General features: G+C 30.9%; 1 protein-coding gene across 1 annotated transcript; it reads right to left on the bottom strand.

Annotated features, from left to right (window-relative positions):
• Nucleotides 1-1240: 1240 nt before the first annotated feature.
• On the bottom strand, nucleotides 1241-5273 carry LOC109340642 (calcium-dependent protein kinase SK5-like). Its single transcript, XM_019578361.1, has 7 exons — nucleotides 4597-5273; nucleotides 3353-3496; nucleotides 3101-3235; nucleotides 2887-3002; nucleotides 2267-2434; nucleotides 1945-2169; nucleotides 1241-1512 (listed from the first exon to the last, which is right to left on the bottom strand). Exons 1-7 carry the CDS (start codon nucleotides 5159-5161, stop codon nucleotides 1417-1419), a joined length of 1449 nt encoding a protein of 482 aa, XP_019433906.1. The 5' UTR covers nucleotides 5162-5273; the 3' UTR covers nucleotides 1241-1416.
• Nucleotides 5274-15413: the final 10140 nt, after the last annotated feature.

Here is a 15413-nt window from a genome sequence, read left to right as displayed (position 1 = left end):
TGAAGTCTATGAACTTTCTGTCCATCCAGTTATCTGTGTTGGAGGATTTTATTGGTTGACTTCCTCTTATATGGTACATTGTTGAGTTCTTTAAAATATTGCAATGCCTAATATTGTTGAGGACTATGTTCAGTAATGATGACAACCTGATATCAAATATGTAATTAAATGAGTGGAATGTAAGAAATTCTTTTTCCTGGTTTCTGATATTGGATTTTGCATGTAATGCAAGATATCAGAGTCTGAGTTCAGCAATAAAAAGACTGACAAAGTTTTTGCTCAAGGGTGTCATACCAAATAGCCATGTGGGATGCCAGTAAAATGTGAAAGGCAGCAACAAATATGCCACTGAATTGAGCAGTTCATCAAATGTTGGCTCACCTTTGTAACTGCCAAATATGGAGATACCAGTTCTTATCAAGTTTCATGTATGTCCCACAGTTTCTATTCTGAGATGTTATAATAACCAAGCCTCTATCCTGCTGGGTGGGGTTAACTATATAGAATGAACGATGTGATATTGTTATATCATAAATCATGTTCATTGACATGTCGGATGTTATTGTTACCTTGAATACTTTTGTAAGTTCATATTGATGTGAGCAACTCATTGTTATGTTAAGATCCCATAGCCTCTCCAAACGTGTTCTCTATTATGTAATTCCATTGTTATAACAACAATATATTTGATGTCTATAAGGAAATATACCTTTCTACTTAACTTTTCTGTATTTATGGGTTGAACTTGCTCTAAGTGGTTTTATTGACACATTGACTTTTGAGAGAGCCTTATTGGTTTCATTCGATCCACCCAACTCTATTTGCGCATGGTTCTGATGAATATTATTCATTATTTTTATTTTTAAACTAGTTCACCAACACTCACTATTCTTTCTTAAGAATTGTTTCCAATGAACAAGCAAGTTGTGCTTGATCTGTAGAGAAACATGTGGAAGCTACTGATTAATTTCTGTAGAGAAGCTTCAAAAGTGTAGCTTCTACACAGTAAATGCATCATTAGAGATAGTTATTCCTGTCAAAAAAATTGAGAAACTAGCCATTTATTCCCCCTCATATTTGATGGAGTAGATAATTCTTTTTGAATGGTCACTCTTATATCCCATAATTCTTAATCACTATCATTAGAATATCACTCTTATTCATTGACCAAATAGCACCCAAGAGAAGTAAAAAGATGATTTACTTATGATGTGTAGAACGCAAATCCAATTACTCTCACCCTCTACTAAAAATAAGCAAAATGAAGCTGCAAATTCATACTCTGTTGATGGTCTATTCACAAATGTAAAATTTGGTAAGGCTACTGATAATGTCGAAATTTACCAAAAATATTCCAAGTACAAAATTTTATCACCCAATAATTACATAAAGGTGATCCTATGATTACATATCACCTTAGAAATTGAGGGTGCTTCTCATTGTTCGCCTTCCGGTCCCTCCATTGTTCTTTCTTATCATGGCAGCAAATTCGTCATAATTTATTTGTCCATCCTGCACCACAGATCTTATATTATTCCCAGAAAAAAAAGTTGGCAGTTAAGGGGTTATAGTTGTACATGAAAGACATAATTATGCTACATAATCAAGAAATGTGAGTTGCAAGAACTTATTATGTTCAACACCTAGGAAACACAGACACAATGCAAGACACAATCACATGACACAGATAGCATGAGTTGTAATCATAATAAAACACCAACATTTAGTTAATTATTGTTGGGCAGTTCTATATATAATGGTTTGATAGTTTAAAAAGTAAAAGTAAAATGTTGTAGAATGCACTTAAGAGTGTCCTAAAGAGTCTGTGAGATGTTTGATGCACGTGCATATTGAACATAGACAAGAAGACAGAATATACTTACGCATAATAGCAAGACAGAATAGGAGAAGCAAACTCATAATAGCAAGACAGAATATACTTACGCCGTCGTGGAATATTTCCTTGACCATTTCATCAATATGGATATCATTCATGCCAAAATCCTTACAAGCTTGTTGAATCTTATCAATGGTTATGTAACCACTGCCATCTTTGTCAAAATAGGAGAACACTAACATCAGGTTTTCCTCTCTCTCAAGCTTATTTAAGTGAAGCGTAGCAGCGATGAATTCGCCATAGTCAATCGTCCCACTATTATCAATATCTGCCTGTCACATGCAACATTAATTATCAGATCTTGTTCAACTGCCATGTTTATAAATATAAAAAATGGATTAAACTCAAAGCATTAGTGTTTAATCTTACTGCGTCCATAAGATCCTTGATTTCGGACTCCAGAAGTTCAGCTCCTACGCGCTTTAGGCCATCTTTTAGCTCATCAAATGTTATAGTTCCACTTTTGTCGGTATCAATCATCTTAAATAATTCCTTAAGACCAGCAATCTCTTCCTCAGAAAGCCTCTCAGCAATAACCTATAATTGAGTAAACAAAACTGTAAGTGTCATATTATTAGGATTTGACATGCAGAAGACTATGAAATCGACCACTTTCAACTTTTCGAACAAGATAGGTGTTCTGATAGAGTTCCAAAAACAAGAAATAATAGATTTCAGCTGAAAAATTATAATACATGGAAACTACAGATACACACAATTGTTCATGAAGTTTAGGCCAAGGCTGTGAAGAAATTGACCTCAATTTTGCTAACTTATTTCAATTTTGTGGAAAGCTTATCTTAGTAAATTAGCAACAAGAAAATTCTAATACACAATTGCATATAATCCCTTTTTCATTCTTAGGTCAGTTAGGTGATGGCACAATTGCATGTTCAACAATCATAGGACACAAAATTCTTTATTCTTGCTCAGCATATAGGCACACAGAAACCATTTAACCTTGGAAGAAAGGTCTAAGGAAGCCTTACACGCAAAGCAACCTTTTTAAGCTTATTCATTGCAGAGAACTGCTTCAAGCGTGTTAAAACTGCAGAATCGAGAGGCTTATCTGGTGCGATGTTGTCATCGACTATCCATGGGTGGCCTGACACAGAAAAACACTTTAGTTCTACATCCTTCAACTTCATGCCAGAAATTGTTTTACCATATATTCATACAAGTTGTGATATTTAATAGACTTACAAAGTACTTCATGAGCTGTAAGCCTTGTTTTCGGATTTCGGTCAAGCATTTTTCGAATTAAATCCTTGGCGCTGTCTGAAATGCTAGGCCATGGTTCTTTCTGGAACTTCAGTTCTCCTCCTGAAATTTCAGTTCCTGTAGGTGACAGAATTTTCAGAACAGTATTAATAATGAGTAGGATGAACACGAAGAAAACGGTAATACGCCTACATTCGCAATTGATGATTCAACATATGAATGACAAATACTTACTAGTCTGAAATGGTAGATCCCCGCATAATAGAATGTACAAAATAACCCCAGCACTCCACACATCCATTTCAGGTCCATAATTCTTTTGCAAGACCTCTGGTGCAATATAGTATAAGCTTCCAGCGGCATCGTTACGGGTTGCACCTGAAAAGCATATCACAGTGCTAAGCATACACAGAATGGAAGGCTATTTTTTTTGTTGATCTGGTAATGATTGAAAGGAATGACAGTGGAAACTGAAATCATAAGACTGCATAGCTTCAGATTTAATATTGAACAGTCATAATTTGCACCAACACAGAGGATTAAAACCAAAAATACTTATAGTATGGTTCAGAGAAACTACTAATAAGAATATATAATAATTTCCCTTAGTTCAAACTTCTAGCAGTTAGAATGCCAAAAATTCATGTATTTAGAAAACATATTGAGGAGCAGAGAGTAGGTTACTCACTTCATCCTATTGCATCCGAATTTTATTACGACATAGGCATAGCAAAATACCTCCTTGACTTCATCTCCATTAGTAAAAAATAATGTTTACAACAACAACCAAGCCTTAATCCCACTTAGTAGGATGATTACAAAGATCGAACAATATTATAATGCTCCATCATTAAACATCTTTATTAACAAATCATTGATCTCTAAATCTTTTCGAATTGTTTCATCTATGGTTTTTCTTAGCCTCCCTCTAGAAATTGAACTAACCTCCATTTAATCTATCATATAAAAAGATTGACTAGATTTTGGTAATGAACAATAAATATGGAACTTTCAAGACATTCACTTGGAAAGACTATAAAATTGGTAAAACCTCATTTACAAAATGAATTGCATGCCACATTAACTCCTGCAGGATGAACATTCACACAGAATTCCAGGGACTTAATTTTATTGAGATCATGGAGAAAGGTGGAAAGAATAATCCAATTTTCGAACTCCGGATTCTACATCAATTTTCAATCAAATACAGCAAGCTAGTGGCCTATACTCAAGATCAAGAGGCTCCATAATCAGTAAACCATGCCTGAACCTTGCATGACAAGTAATATATATATATATATATATATATATATATCAAATTGATACATTCCAAAGAAAGAAATTAATACAACCAATTGCAGAACTCTGGTTTTAATATTTCCCCATAAAGAAATGAATCTTGTTCACAAGAACTATATTATAAATAATTAGAAAAAGAACACAGCAAAAATCATTAAGGTAAATAACAAGAAATAAACCTGGTTGGTAAAACACAGATAACCCAAAATCAATGGCTTTGAGTTTAGCATCTTCTTGAACACTATCAAACAAGAAATTCTCAGGCTTAAGGTCTCTATGCATAACACCAAGAGAGTGACAAGTCTCCACAACCTCAACAACGGTCTTCATCAACTTAGCAGCTTCTCTCTCACTATAATGCCCTTTAGTCAAAATTCTATCAAATAACTCACCTCCTTCACAAAACTCCATAACCAAGTGAACACTAGATGAATCCTCATAGGTTCCATGAATCTTCACAACATTTGGAGTCTCAGCTAAGTGGTGCATTATCTGAACCTCCCTCCTCACATCTTCATAGTCTTTCTCAATCAAAAGCTTCTTTTTTGGGATTGTTTTGCATGCATAAATGCAACCAGTGGATTTTTCAGTGCATAGGTATGTGATTCCAAATGTGCCGCAACCAAGTTCTCTTCCTAGTGTGTAGAGTTCAGTGAGGTTCTTGGTTCTATTGGGGAAAACCCACACGTGTTTGGATGGTATTGTGGTGCTGGTGCTGGTGCTGGAAGTGTTGGGATTTTCCATTTGTGTAAAGCTTGTGTTTGCTTGCGGGACAAGAAAGGTTCAAGAAATGAAAGAAAGAAAGAAAGAAAGAGGGGATGAACTTGGAACTTGGAAGGGGAAATAAGAGTGAAAGAATAATGATGTTGAAAGTATAGTGTGCAGATTCCCTGTATAAAGATTTATATAGTTATTATATTATTTTATTTGGATTAGTTAGAAAGAGAAAACATATGGTAAAGATTTTAATTATTATTGACAGAAAGATTTATACACAATTAATATATTATTTATCACTTATTTATATTATAATATATGGTAGATTAAGTAATAACATTAGGAATGACAAAAATACTTGCATGTGGGTACCCACTGAAATGTTGTAATGGGTACCCATAAAAATAGCTTATTTGTGGGAACATGTATTATCATACATGCCCACGAGTACCTATATATTTACAAATTTATTTTTAATTAAATAATTATATTACATTTTTATTATTATTTTATGACTATATATTATCTATTTTTTTATCATTTTATAATAAATTTTAGTGATTGAAATATATGATAAATTTAATATATATTATTATTTTATATGTATTGATTATTGTAAAATATATAAATATAAAGTGAAACTTAAAAACTTGTTGGATACTCGTAATCTTATATCCTAAATGACAATGTATATAACTATATATACATTTTTATATATCAACCCCTATATTTATATATCATTTTATTTATAATATTAATGTAAGATATAAGATATCATAATCAAGATATTTTAAAATATTTTAATATATTCTAATAAATGACTTTACTCTAATTAATATATTGAGATAATGTAATTATGCAATTAACTCATCTTCATTCTTTTTTCTTCAAATTAAAGATTTATATAGTAATATATTATGCATAATCAATTTGTATTATTAAGTTAAATGATAATTAAATATGAATGATATATTAAAAACTTTTTCTCTTTTTTACATTGCCAATTTTTTTTCCAAATGGGTTTGTGACTTGGAAATAATTATAAATGCATTTGAATAATAAAGTAAATAATTACTCTTTGGCTGTTATCTTCTATGGATTATTACATTAGTGTTGTCTTATATGAATCTAAAATTTGGGTTGTCATAAAGTTTGCATCACATCCCTAAACTTTCACTACATTTCCTGAAATATGCATCATGAAGATTGTTATTGGTTAGAACAAGTTTTTGATATTTCTATCCTTTTGTTTTTTCCAATCATATATACCAATGACATTGCTGTTTGTAGCAATGACCCCTGCACAACCTACCATTTGTCTTCTAAACCAAAAGTGTAGAAATATACATTTTAAAGAAGTGTACTTGAAGTCAAGTTTTTTTTATTAGAGCTTATTTGTCTTGGTCATTTTTTATTTTGATTTTAAATGAAATCAGAAAACGAGGGTGAAAATTTTTACGTTGTTATTTTCATTTTATAATTCATAAAACATGACATTCATTTCCAGAAAATCTGAAAATAAGAAAATGTCATTTTTAACATTTTCAAAAACTAAGTAGTGATATTTTTTTGAAATTTTTAATATTTTTGTTACTTCATACATTTCAGATATTTTGATGTTTTTACTTTTTCATGTTATTTCAGATATTTTGATGGTTTAGAAACACATACACATTTATATTTTACTATAGAGATATATCCTTATTTCTTGATCCTCTTTTTTACCCTATATTAGTTCATTTCCTTTTAATTCATTCAAAGGAGCATTGGTCCAAATATATGTGAGTGAACTAACTAGAGCAACATCTTTAACGGAAAATTTGAATCATCAAAGGGGCATTGATGCACCTTACTCACAACTAGCACGCATAACACCATCACATGCTTCAAGTTAAGAAATACCTACCAATAATGTTTTTTCATCACCTCAACTTCCCATAGTCCACATGTCCTAAACGAGCATGTTACAAATTAATAATGTCCTAATTCCTTATCTATATATGATATTTTTGTTGACATTACATATATATCTCAAGTCTTCATGATTCATTCATAATTAGTATTCTAATAGGCTTCAAATTCTTGTAGACAAGACATCATATGATCTAAACATTACATAATTCTATGACACATTATATACATTTTGAAGTTGTCCTGGATAAGAATTGTAACAAAGAACTACTTTCCACGATTTAGTAATTTAGTACTAGTATAGTAGAGTAACCAATTCCATTTCCATAAATCTATAGTCTCGCCAAAATGTGTGATCATCAACATATAGTTATCAGTAGTCACCATGGCTCATTTTTCTTTGCATTCTTTCTTGGTTGATAATTGTTTCTCATCTTATGACCTATGGTTGGATCATCAAGAATCAAGAATACATGGGAATGATTGCATTTTCTTTTATGAAACACCAAGTTGTTAATTTCTCTAATTAGGAGGAATATCCTTACAATCTTTCTTTTTCAATCACAACCAATATTTTAAGGTCATATTCTTCTTCAATTCCATTGTTGTACATAGAAATGATGTATTTTCTTCTATTATAACATTGCAGTCTCTCACAAAATGACCCATTATTTATAATTATAATAATACTAGTCATTCATCCAAGTGTTATAATTTCATAATTTCTAATTAAGGTGGACATCATATATTTAATACAATTATATTAGTTATTTATTTTTTATTATAAAATAAGTGATCTAATTTCTAACAACCATAAGACTTCTAAAATTGATGACAAATATGAGCTTAATGAGTGGATATACAAACAGTTAACTTATATGACATAATGAGAACCTATAAGTTAACATATAAGGAATGATTATGGTCTTCAAGACATCAAATCACAAATAGTTTTCATATCTCCTCATCAGAGAGAAAATGAAAGTCTCAAAAGGAATTAAGGATTTTGTTGAGGAAGACTATCATGTGAAAACTCTCTCAAAAGGTATACCAAAGGAGTATATCATAGAACATAGATTCATATATAACTTTATATTGTTTTATATTATGTGTGACAATCATGATATTCAAGATCCTAGGATTGATATTTCACCAATCATAAAGGAAATTTCTAACAAGTGGTATCGAAACATAAATAGGTTCTGAATTTTATGATTCTCCATTAAAGATGTTTTTCCCCAATTTTTATGAACCATAATTTTAAAATTTGTGGATTTTTTTATGTTTCCGCTATTGATTATGAAAATTTGGTATTTATGAATAATAAGAATAACTTTCATGTGCTTCCGCTTATTTGAATCATGGGTAATTTGTATTATGAATTTTTATAATATATGTTGAAGTATATATTCAAATTTGTACATGAACATTGCATTAACTTTTATGACTATGTTATAGAATAAGTATATTATATGTGCATTTATGTCTTATTGTTGGACATTAATTTTTGCCACTATACAATTTTGCAATTTGGTGTTGAAGTATATGTATAAGGTATATATGGGTTAAGTCGTGTTTTTTATACATATATACAATATGAAATTCATAGCCTTGTATATATATTATGAATTAAAATATACATATGTAATTGTTTACAGCTTGAGGTTGCTGTGATGACTGGAATTACTGATTAAAGTTAATATATATATATATATATATATATATATATAATTATTACAACTAATGCTTAAAATCATACATACATTTACTATCTTAGTTTTGTGAAAGTATATATAATGTTAATATATGTTTTAAGATATGCATGATCATATTTGATTTGGAATTTTCGATAATGATTTGCATCTATTTTTTATTTTTTATTTTGACTATGAATCTATTTTGCATTTGATTAAGATTGCATCCATTTTTATATGTTGATATATATGTAATATATCTTTTTTGATTTGAAATTATATTATGGGATTAGATTTTTTTATTTAAAAATATATCAAATCTGAAAGTTTTAATTCCAAGATCATAATTTTTTTATAATGAACCCATATTATTTTCCTTTTGTCTCGTAATTATTTTTGCATTAATTGATGCAATATGTTGTCAAAGTAACCTCTATTATGGAAATTGATTAAAATTATACATATGAGTACGAGATTATTTATACGAATTATGTTCGGCCCAAAAGAAGACACAATTGACTAAATAATAACATACATGTGATGATAAATAAGTTACAATTATAAAGTTTTTAATGTGAATAATAGTCGGTCCAAAGAAAGACTATTGTTTCATAGAATTAATTGTTAATATTTGATTATTGTTTCATAGAACTAATTGTTAATATTTTTTCAGTGTATCTTGTGATGAGTAGTCTATTATGTGAACATGTCTTATTTTATATATATTATATGACTTGTTTATTTAAATAGTTGCAGCACTTATGGTTTGTTGCATTGGTTGGTAATTGATTGTATTATTAAGGAATTGTTATTGTTGTATCACTATTTCAGTTTGGACACTGTGTCTACCATGTTTAGTCATGTATAAAATGGTAATATATTTTTAATAGAAAATTCAAAAGAACCATCATTGGAATTCGAAACACAGATCATTATGATGAGAATGATGCAATGCTACCAATAGGCTATAGTGAATATATATTTATATGTGAATATAAATAATTTATATTTTGTATTAAGTGTTGAATCAAACTCAACTAAATAGATTTTTCTTTTGGAAAATAAAATTGTTTGACATTTTAAGTGAACCTATTAAACAATAAGTCACCAAAGTAACATTTTTTTTGTGAATTGTTAATAATAAATGTCAAATGATAGTGCATATATATATCCATGCAACTATTAATTGGCCCAAAAAAAGATTATTATTTGGCCGAATTATATACACACATGTGATGGTAAACATGTGATTATTATAAGGTTGCATATGTGAATGATAAATCAGTCCAAAAAATGGTTTATTATTTGACATGTATTATGATCAATGTTTTGATCATTACAAACAAGAGTACCATTAGTGATTGATATAAAATATCAAGCTAATTATATGTTTGCATTTTATGCGAATAGTAATCGGTCCAAAGGAAGATTGCTATTTGGCCCAAATTATAAACATACTTGTAGCGATAAATATGTGATAATCATATGGTTTTCTATGTAATAATAAGTCGATCCAAAGAAAGACTTATTGTTTGACATGACTAATTATCAATATTTAATTATTACATTCAGTGTACCACTTACAAGTTAATATTTTTGTCCAAAGACTGAATATTAATGTTGTGCTAGGTAATTCGTGATATGACATATCATCATTTGAATTCAAGTATTAAAGTTGAATGTGTCTTTAATTGCAAGAATTGTTGCAATTTGTTTTATTCTTTTACTAGTACTGCAAATATTTCTACTCAAATTAAGAACATCTCATTGCTGAATGAGACTACCTTTAAGGTCTATAAGGAAGCCGTGTAAATTATTTTCGACTGTATGGATTTAGATCTATCACTTTAGGTGGAGAAACTCATTTATACTTTGGAAATCTTCGATGATGTTAAAATTGAAAAATGAGAACACTCTAATTGAATGTGTCTAATGATCATGAAACACTCTATTCTAAAAGCGTTTCAAGTCTCTATTTCTGAGGGCCATAGTACAAGGACATTCCTTGAAGAAATTGAATCATATTTTGCCAAAAATGAAAAGGTGGAGACGAGTAACTTTTTTGCTAAACTCATCTCCATGAAGTACAAAAGCAAATGGCACATAAGGGAGTATATTATGGAGATGTGTAATCTCGCATCAAAACTCGAGTCACTTAAGTTAGAGCTTGATGATGACTTGCTCATACGCTTGGTTTTGATCTCGCTTCCTGCACACTTTGGGCCATTTAAAGTGAACTGTAGCACTCGAGAGGACAAATGGTCTTTCAATAAGTTTATATCTCAATGTGTGTAAGAGAAAGAAAGACTGTAGAGAGATAAGACTGAAAGTGCTCATTTGACCATGACCTCTCAGAATAAGAAAAGAAAGAACAATAAGGATGTTGGTAAATAACTATTTGTGTTTTCCCTCAGAGAATATGAAATTGTTTTGCAATACACTGTGCCAAACAAACCTAGCATGAAGGGTGTTACTGAGCGATTAAACCAAACTCTTAAGTAAGGGTGGAAACAGGCCAGGCCGCCTACCAGGGGCCTATTACCTGGCCTATAACAGGCCAGGCCAGGCCAGGCTTTCTTCGTAAACAGGTCAGACATAGGCTTTTTGAAAAGCCTATTTAGTTAAATAGGCCAGGCTGTAGGCCATCCAAAAGGCCTATTAAGCCTAACAGGCCGGCCTATTTAATTATATTATGTAATATGTTCATATTATACAATTTTAATATAAGTAATATTATTATACATATGTAATATTAATATAAAAAATATAATTTAATTGTTAGGGTTAGAAGAGTCTAATTAAAAGTAGGAATATTAACCTATCTAAATGTAGGTATGATGACCTATTTCAAGATGATATAGTAAAACAGACTTTTAAACAGGCTAACAGGCCAGGCCAAGCTTTTAAACAGGCCAGGCCTAGGCTTTGAAATTTTTTTTAAACAGGCTAACAGGCCAGGCCCAGGCTCCTACATACTATATAGGCTGGGCCTGTTTAAGGCAAAGCCTGGCCTGGCCTGTTTCCACCCTTACTCTTAAGGATATGGTGAAAAGTATGGTTAGTCATTCTTCCTTGTCAGAGTCTCTTTGGGGGGAAGTTTTAAAAACTGCAGTTTACATCCTTAATATGATGTCAAATAAAGTAGTTAACAAAACCTCTTATGAGCTTTAGACTGTAAAAGACAAAGCTTAAAATACTTACACATTTGGGGTTGTCCAGCTGAGGTGCGACCTTATAGGCTGTATGAAAGAAAACTGGACTCAAGAATAGTTAGGTGCTATTTTGTTGGCTATGTTGAACGTTCTTGGGGTTATAAATTTTATGATCTCACTTCAAGACTTTTTTTTGAGACGGAAAATGTAAGATTTCTTGAGGAAGTTGATTTTGGGAGGAAGATAACTTAAGGAATGTTGTCTTTGATGAAGAACCTATCACTAATGGTGAACAAGTTCTTGTACCTATTGACATTCAAGGGACAACTTCAGTAATAAAAGATAATGTTCAAAATATTATTTCTGATAATATACCAGAACAAGACAACAATGAGGTTATCCATCAAGTACCTATAGAACAAATTCAAAAACCTCAAGAAGTAGAAGTGTCATTAAGGAGATCCATTAGAGAGATGAGAATTGTAATTCCTGATGATTATATTGTATTTCTTCAAGAACATGAGGATGACATCAGGATAAAAAAGAATGATTCATTAAACTTCTGTCAAGTCATAAAAAGTTATAACTCTTAAAAGTGGATTGATGTCATGAAGGATGATATGAAATCTATGCATGATAATGACGTTTGAGATCTTGTCGAATTACCTGAAGGTGCAAAATCTATTGGTTGCAAATGGATATTTAAAACCAATAGGGATTCGAACGGTAATATTGACAGATATAAAGCTCATCTAGTTGCTATAGGCTACACAGAAAGAAGACATTGATTATAAAGAAATCATCTCTCCAGTATATTTAAAGGATTCTTTTAAAATAATATTTGCACTACTAGCTCATTTTGATTTAGAGCTACATCAGATGGATGTTAAGACTGTGTTTCTAAATGGTGACATTAAAGAAACGATCTATATGGTGCAACCAAAAAACTTTGTGTCAACTGGATTAAAGTCTATGGTATGCAAATTAAGGAAATTCATCTATGACCTTAAACAAACTTCTCTTCAATGGAATCATAAGTTTCATAAAGTTATTATCTCGTATGATTTTGAGGCAAATAAAGTTGATGATTGTGTGTACCACACGTTTAGTGAAAGTAAATTTATTTCCTAGTATATATGTCGATGATATACTTCTTGCGTGCAGTGATATGAGACTATTGCATGAGACCAAAGGATTTCTAATGAAGAACTTTAGAATGGAAGATCTTGGGGAAACTTCTTTTGTAGTAGGTATTCAAATACTAAGAGATCGCTCTCAAGGTATCATAAGGTTGTCACAAGAAAGCTATATAGATAAAGTCCTAGATATATTTGGCATGAAAGAAAGTAAACCAAGGGATACCCTTATAGCTAAAGGAGACAAGTTTAGTCTCGAACAGTGCCCAAAAAATTACCTTGAAAGATACGAGATGCAAAAGATTCCTTATGCATCTACAGTAAGAAGTCTAATGTATGCTAAAGTTTGTACACGTCCCGATATAGCGTTTACCGTGGGAGTTTATGGGAAGATATTTGAGCAATCCTGTAATGCATCATTGGAAGAGAATCGAGCGTGTTATGTGTTACTTAAAGAGAATAAAGAAGTACATGGTCACTTATCGGATGTCTAGAGATCATTGGGTACTCTGACTCTGATTTTGCTATTTATAGACAATAGATACTCCATCTCTGGGTATGTATTTATGTTGGTTGAATGTGCTATCTCTTGGAAGTCTGCTAAACAGACGCTCATAGCTCCTTCAACCATGATTGTGGAGTTCATGGTTTGTTTTGAGACGTGAGATCATGTCATATGGTGGTGGAATTTTGTCACTGACTTACGTGTGGTCGATGACATTGAAAGGCCACTGAAAATTATTGTGACAATAAGTCCGCAGTTTTTTGCTCTAGCAATAATAGGAGTTATACAAAGTCAAAATTTATTGACATCAAGTTTCTGGTTGTTAAAGAAATTGCTCAAAATAGACAAATTTTCATGGTATATATAGGGACAAATTTTTTGCGAGTTGATTCATTGACTAAGGGTTTGGTACCTAAAGTCTATAATGAACATATTTTTCATATGAGTATTGCTCCTTAAGATACTTTAGTTTAGTGAGAATCTATATGTTTTATGATTTACTTTGGACATCATATATAGTTTTATGTACAATAAAGTTGATGATTTATTATTCTATTTTGAACTTGTGTATTGTAACTATTATGTTGCAATTAAAGACTTTAGATTGATCTAACTAAAAAATAAAGAAGGACTAATTGGAAATAGACATGTTTGAGATAACATTGCATAAAATTTTCATGTCACTCATCTATATTTGATCTATGTCGTTAAGTATATTAATATTGTGATCATCGTGGTTGAGTCACGCTTGAATATGATGAAAGTCACGATGGTTCCATATTTAATATATGGGATGTACCAGATATAAATAGCATACAGATGTACGCCTAAAGAATATGTGATATAATTGTTTCAGGAAAATATAAGCTCAAGTGAGAGAGTGTTAGAAATTCATAATTTCTAAGTAAGGTGAACATCATATATTTAATACAATTATATTGGTTATTTATTTTGGGTTACAAAACAAGTGATCTAATTTCTAACAACCATACGACTTCTAAAATTGATAACGAATATGAGTTTAATGAGTAAATACTTAACCTATAGGGGATAATGAGAACTCTATAAGTTAACACATAAGGAACAATTATGATCCCCAAGACACCAAATCACAAATAGTTTTCACTTTCCCCATTAGAGAGAAAACGAATGTCTCAAAAGGAATTAAGGATTTGGTTGAGGAATACCATAATACCAAAACTCTCTAAAAATATATTAAATGAGTAGATCAGAGAACATAGATTCAAATATGACTTTGTATACTTGTTTTATATTATGTTTGAGAATCATGAGATTCAAGATCTTAGAATTGATATATTTTCACCGATCATAAAAGAAATTTCTAACACCAACAGTACTTTTGCTCTTTTGATTCATTTTTGTATGAGGGTTGTTTATATCTTATTTGTTGTGGACCTCCTCCACATTGGCTTATTCTCTACCAATCTTTTCCTCTCTTGAGCTTTCTCCACTATAATTAAATTTTAGAATTGCCTTTTTCTCTCTAGGTGCTCCCCTTCTACTAAAGAGAGCTTTATATTTTTCATTAGTATAGAACTTTAGACATTTGAATATCTAAATCTTTTTTATTTTCCAAGATACTCTCCCATTCTATTAAAAGGGGTTCCTTGGACCATCCTCGAATGACAGAAATAGTTTATTATATTTTTGGATTTAATCCAAAAATAATGACTCTCGTCTTTCTAAGCGAATTTAATCATATACAAGAATTCGTCATATATGGTAACTAACAATATATACATCACATTGTCAGCTTTAATCCTCCATTTCCTTTTGTCTTCTTGTATGTTGTTGTGGTTGCTTTCATGCTACCCACAATGCCCCAAAGATTTTGTTTCACCAAATAAACTTCATTTGGGA

Source organism: Lupinus angustifolius, unplaced genomic scaffold (assembly GCF_001865875.1).
Source record: "Lupinus angustifolius cultivar Tanjil unplaced genomic scaffold, LupAngTanjil_v1.0 Scaffold_215_48, whole genome shotgun sequence".
Taxonomy (NCBI): Eukaryota; Viridiplantae; Streptophyta; class Magnoliopsida; order Fabales; family Fabaceae; genus Lupinus; species Lupinus angustifolius.
This window is presented reverse-complemented; position numbering and strand designations above follow the sequence as displayed.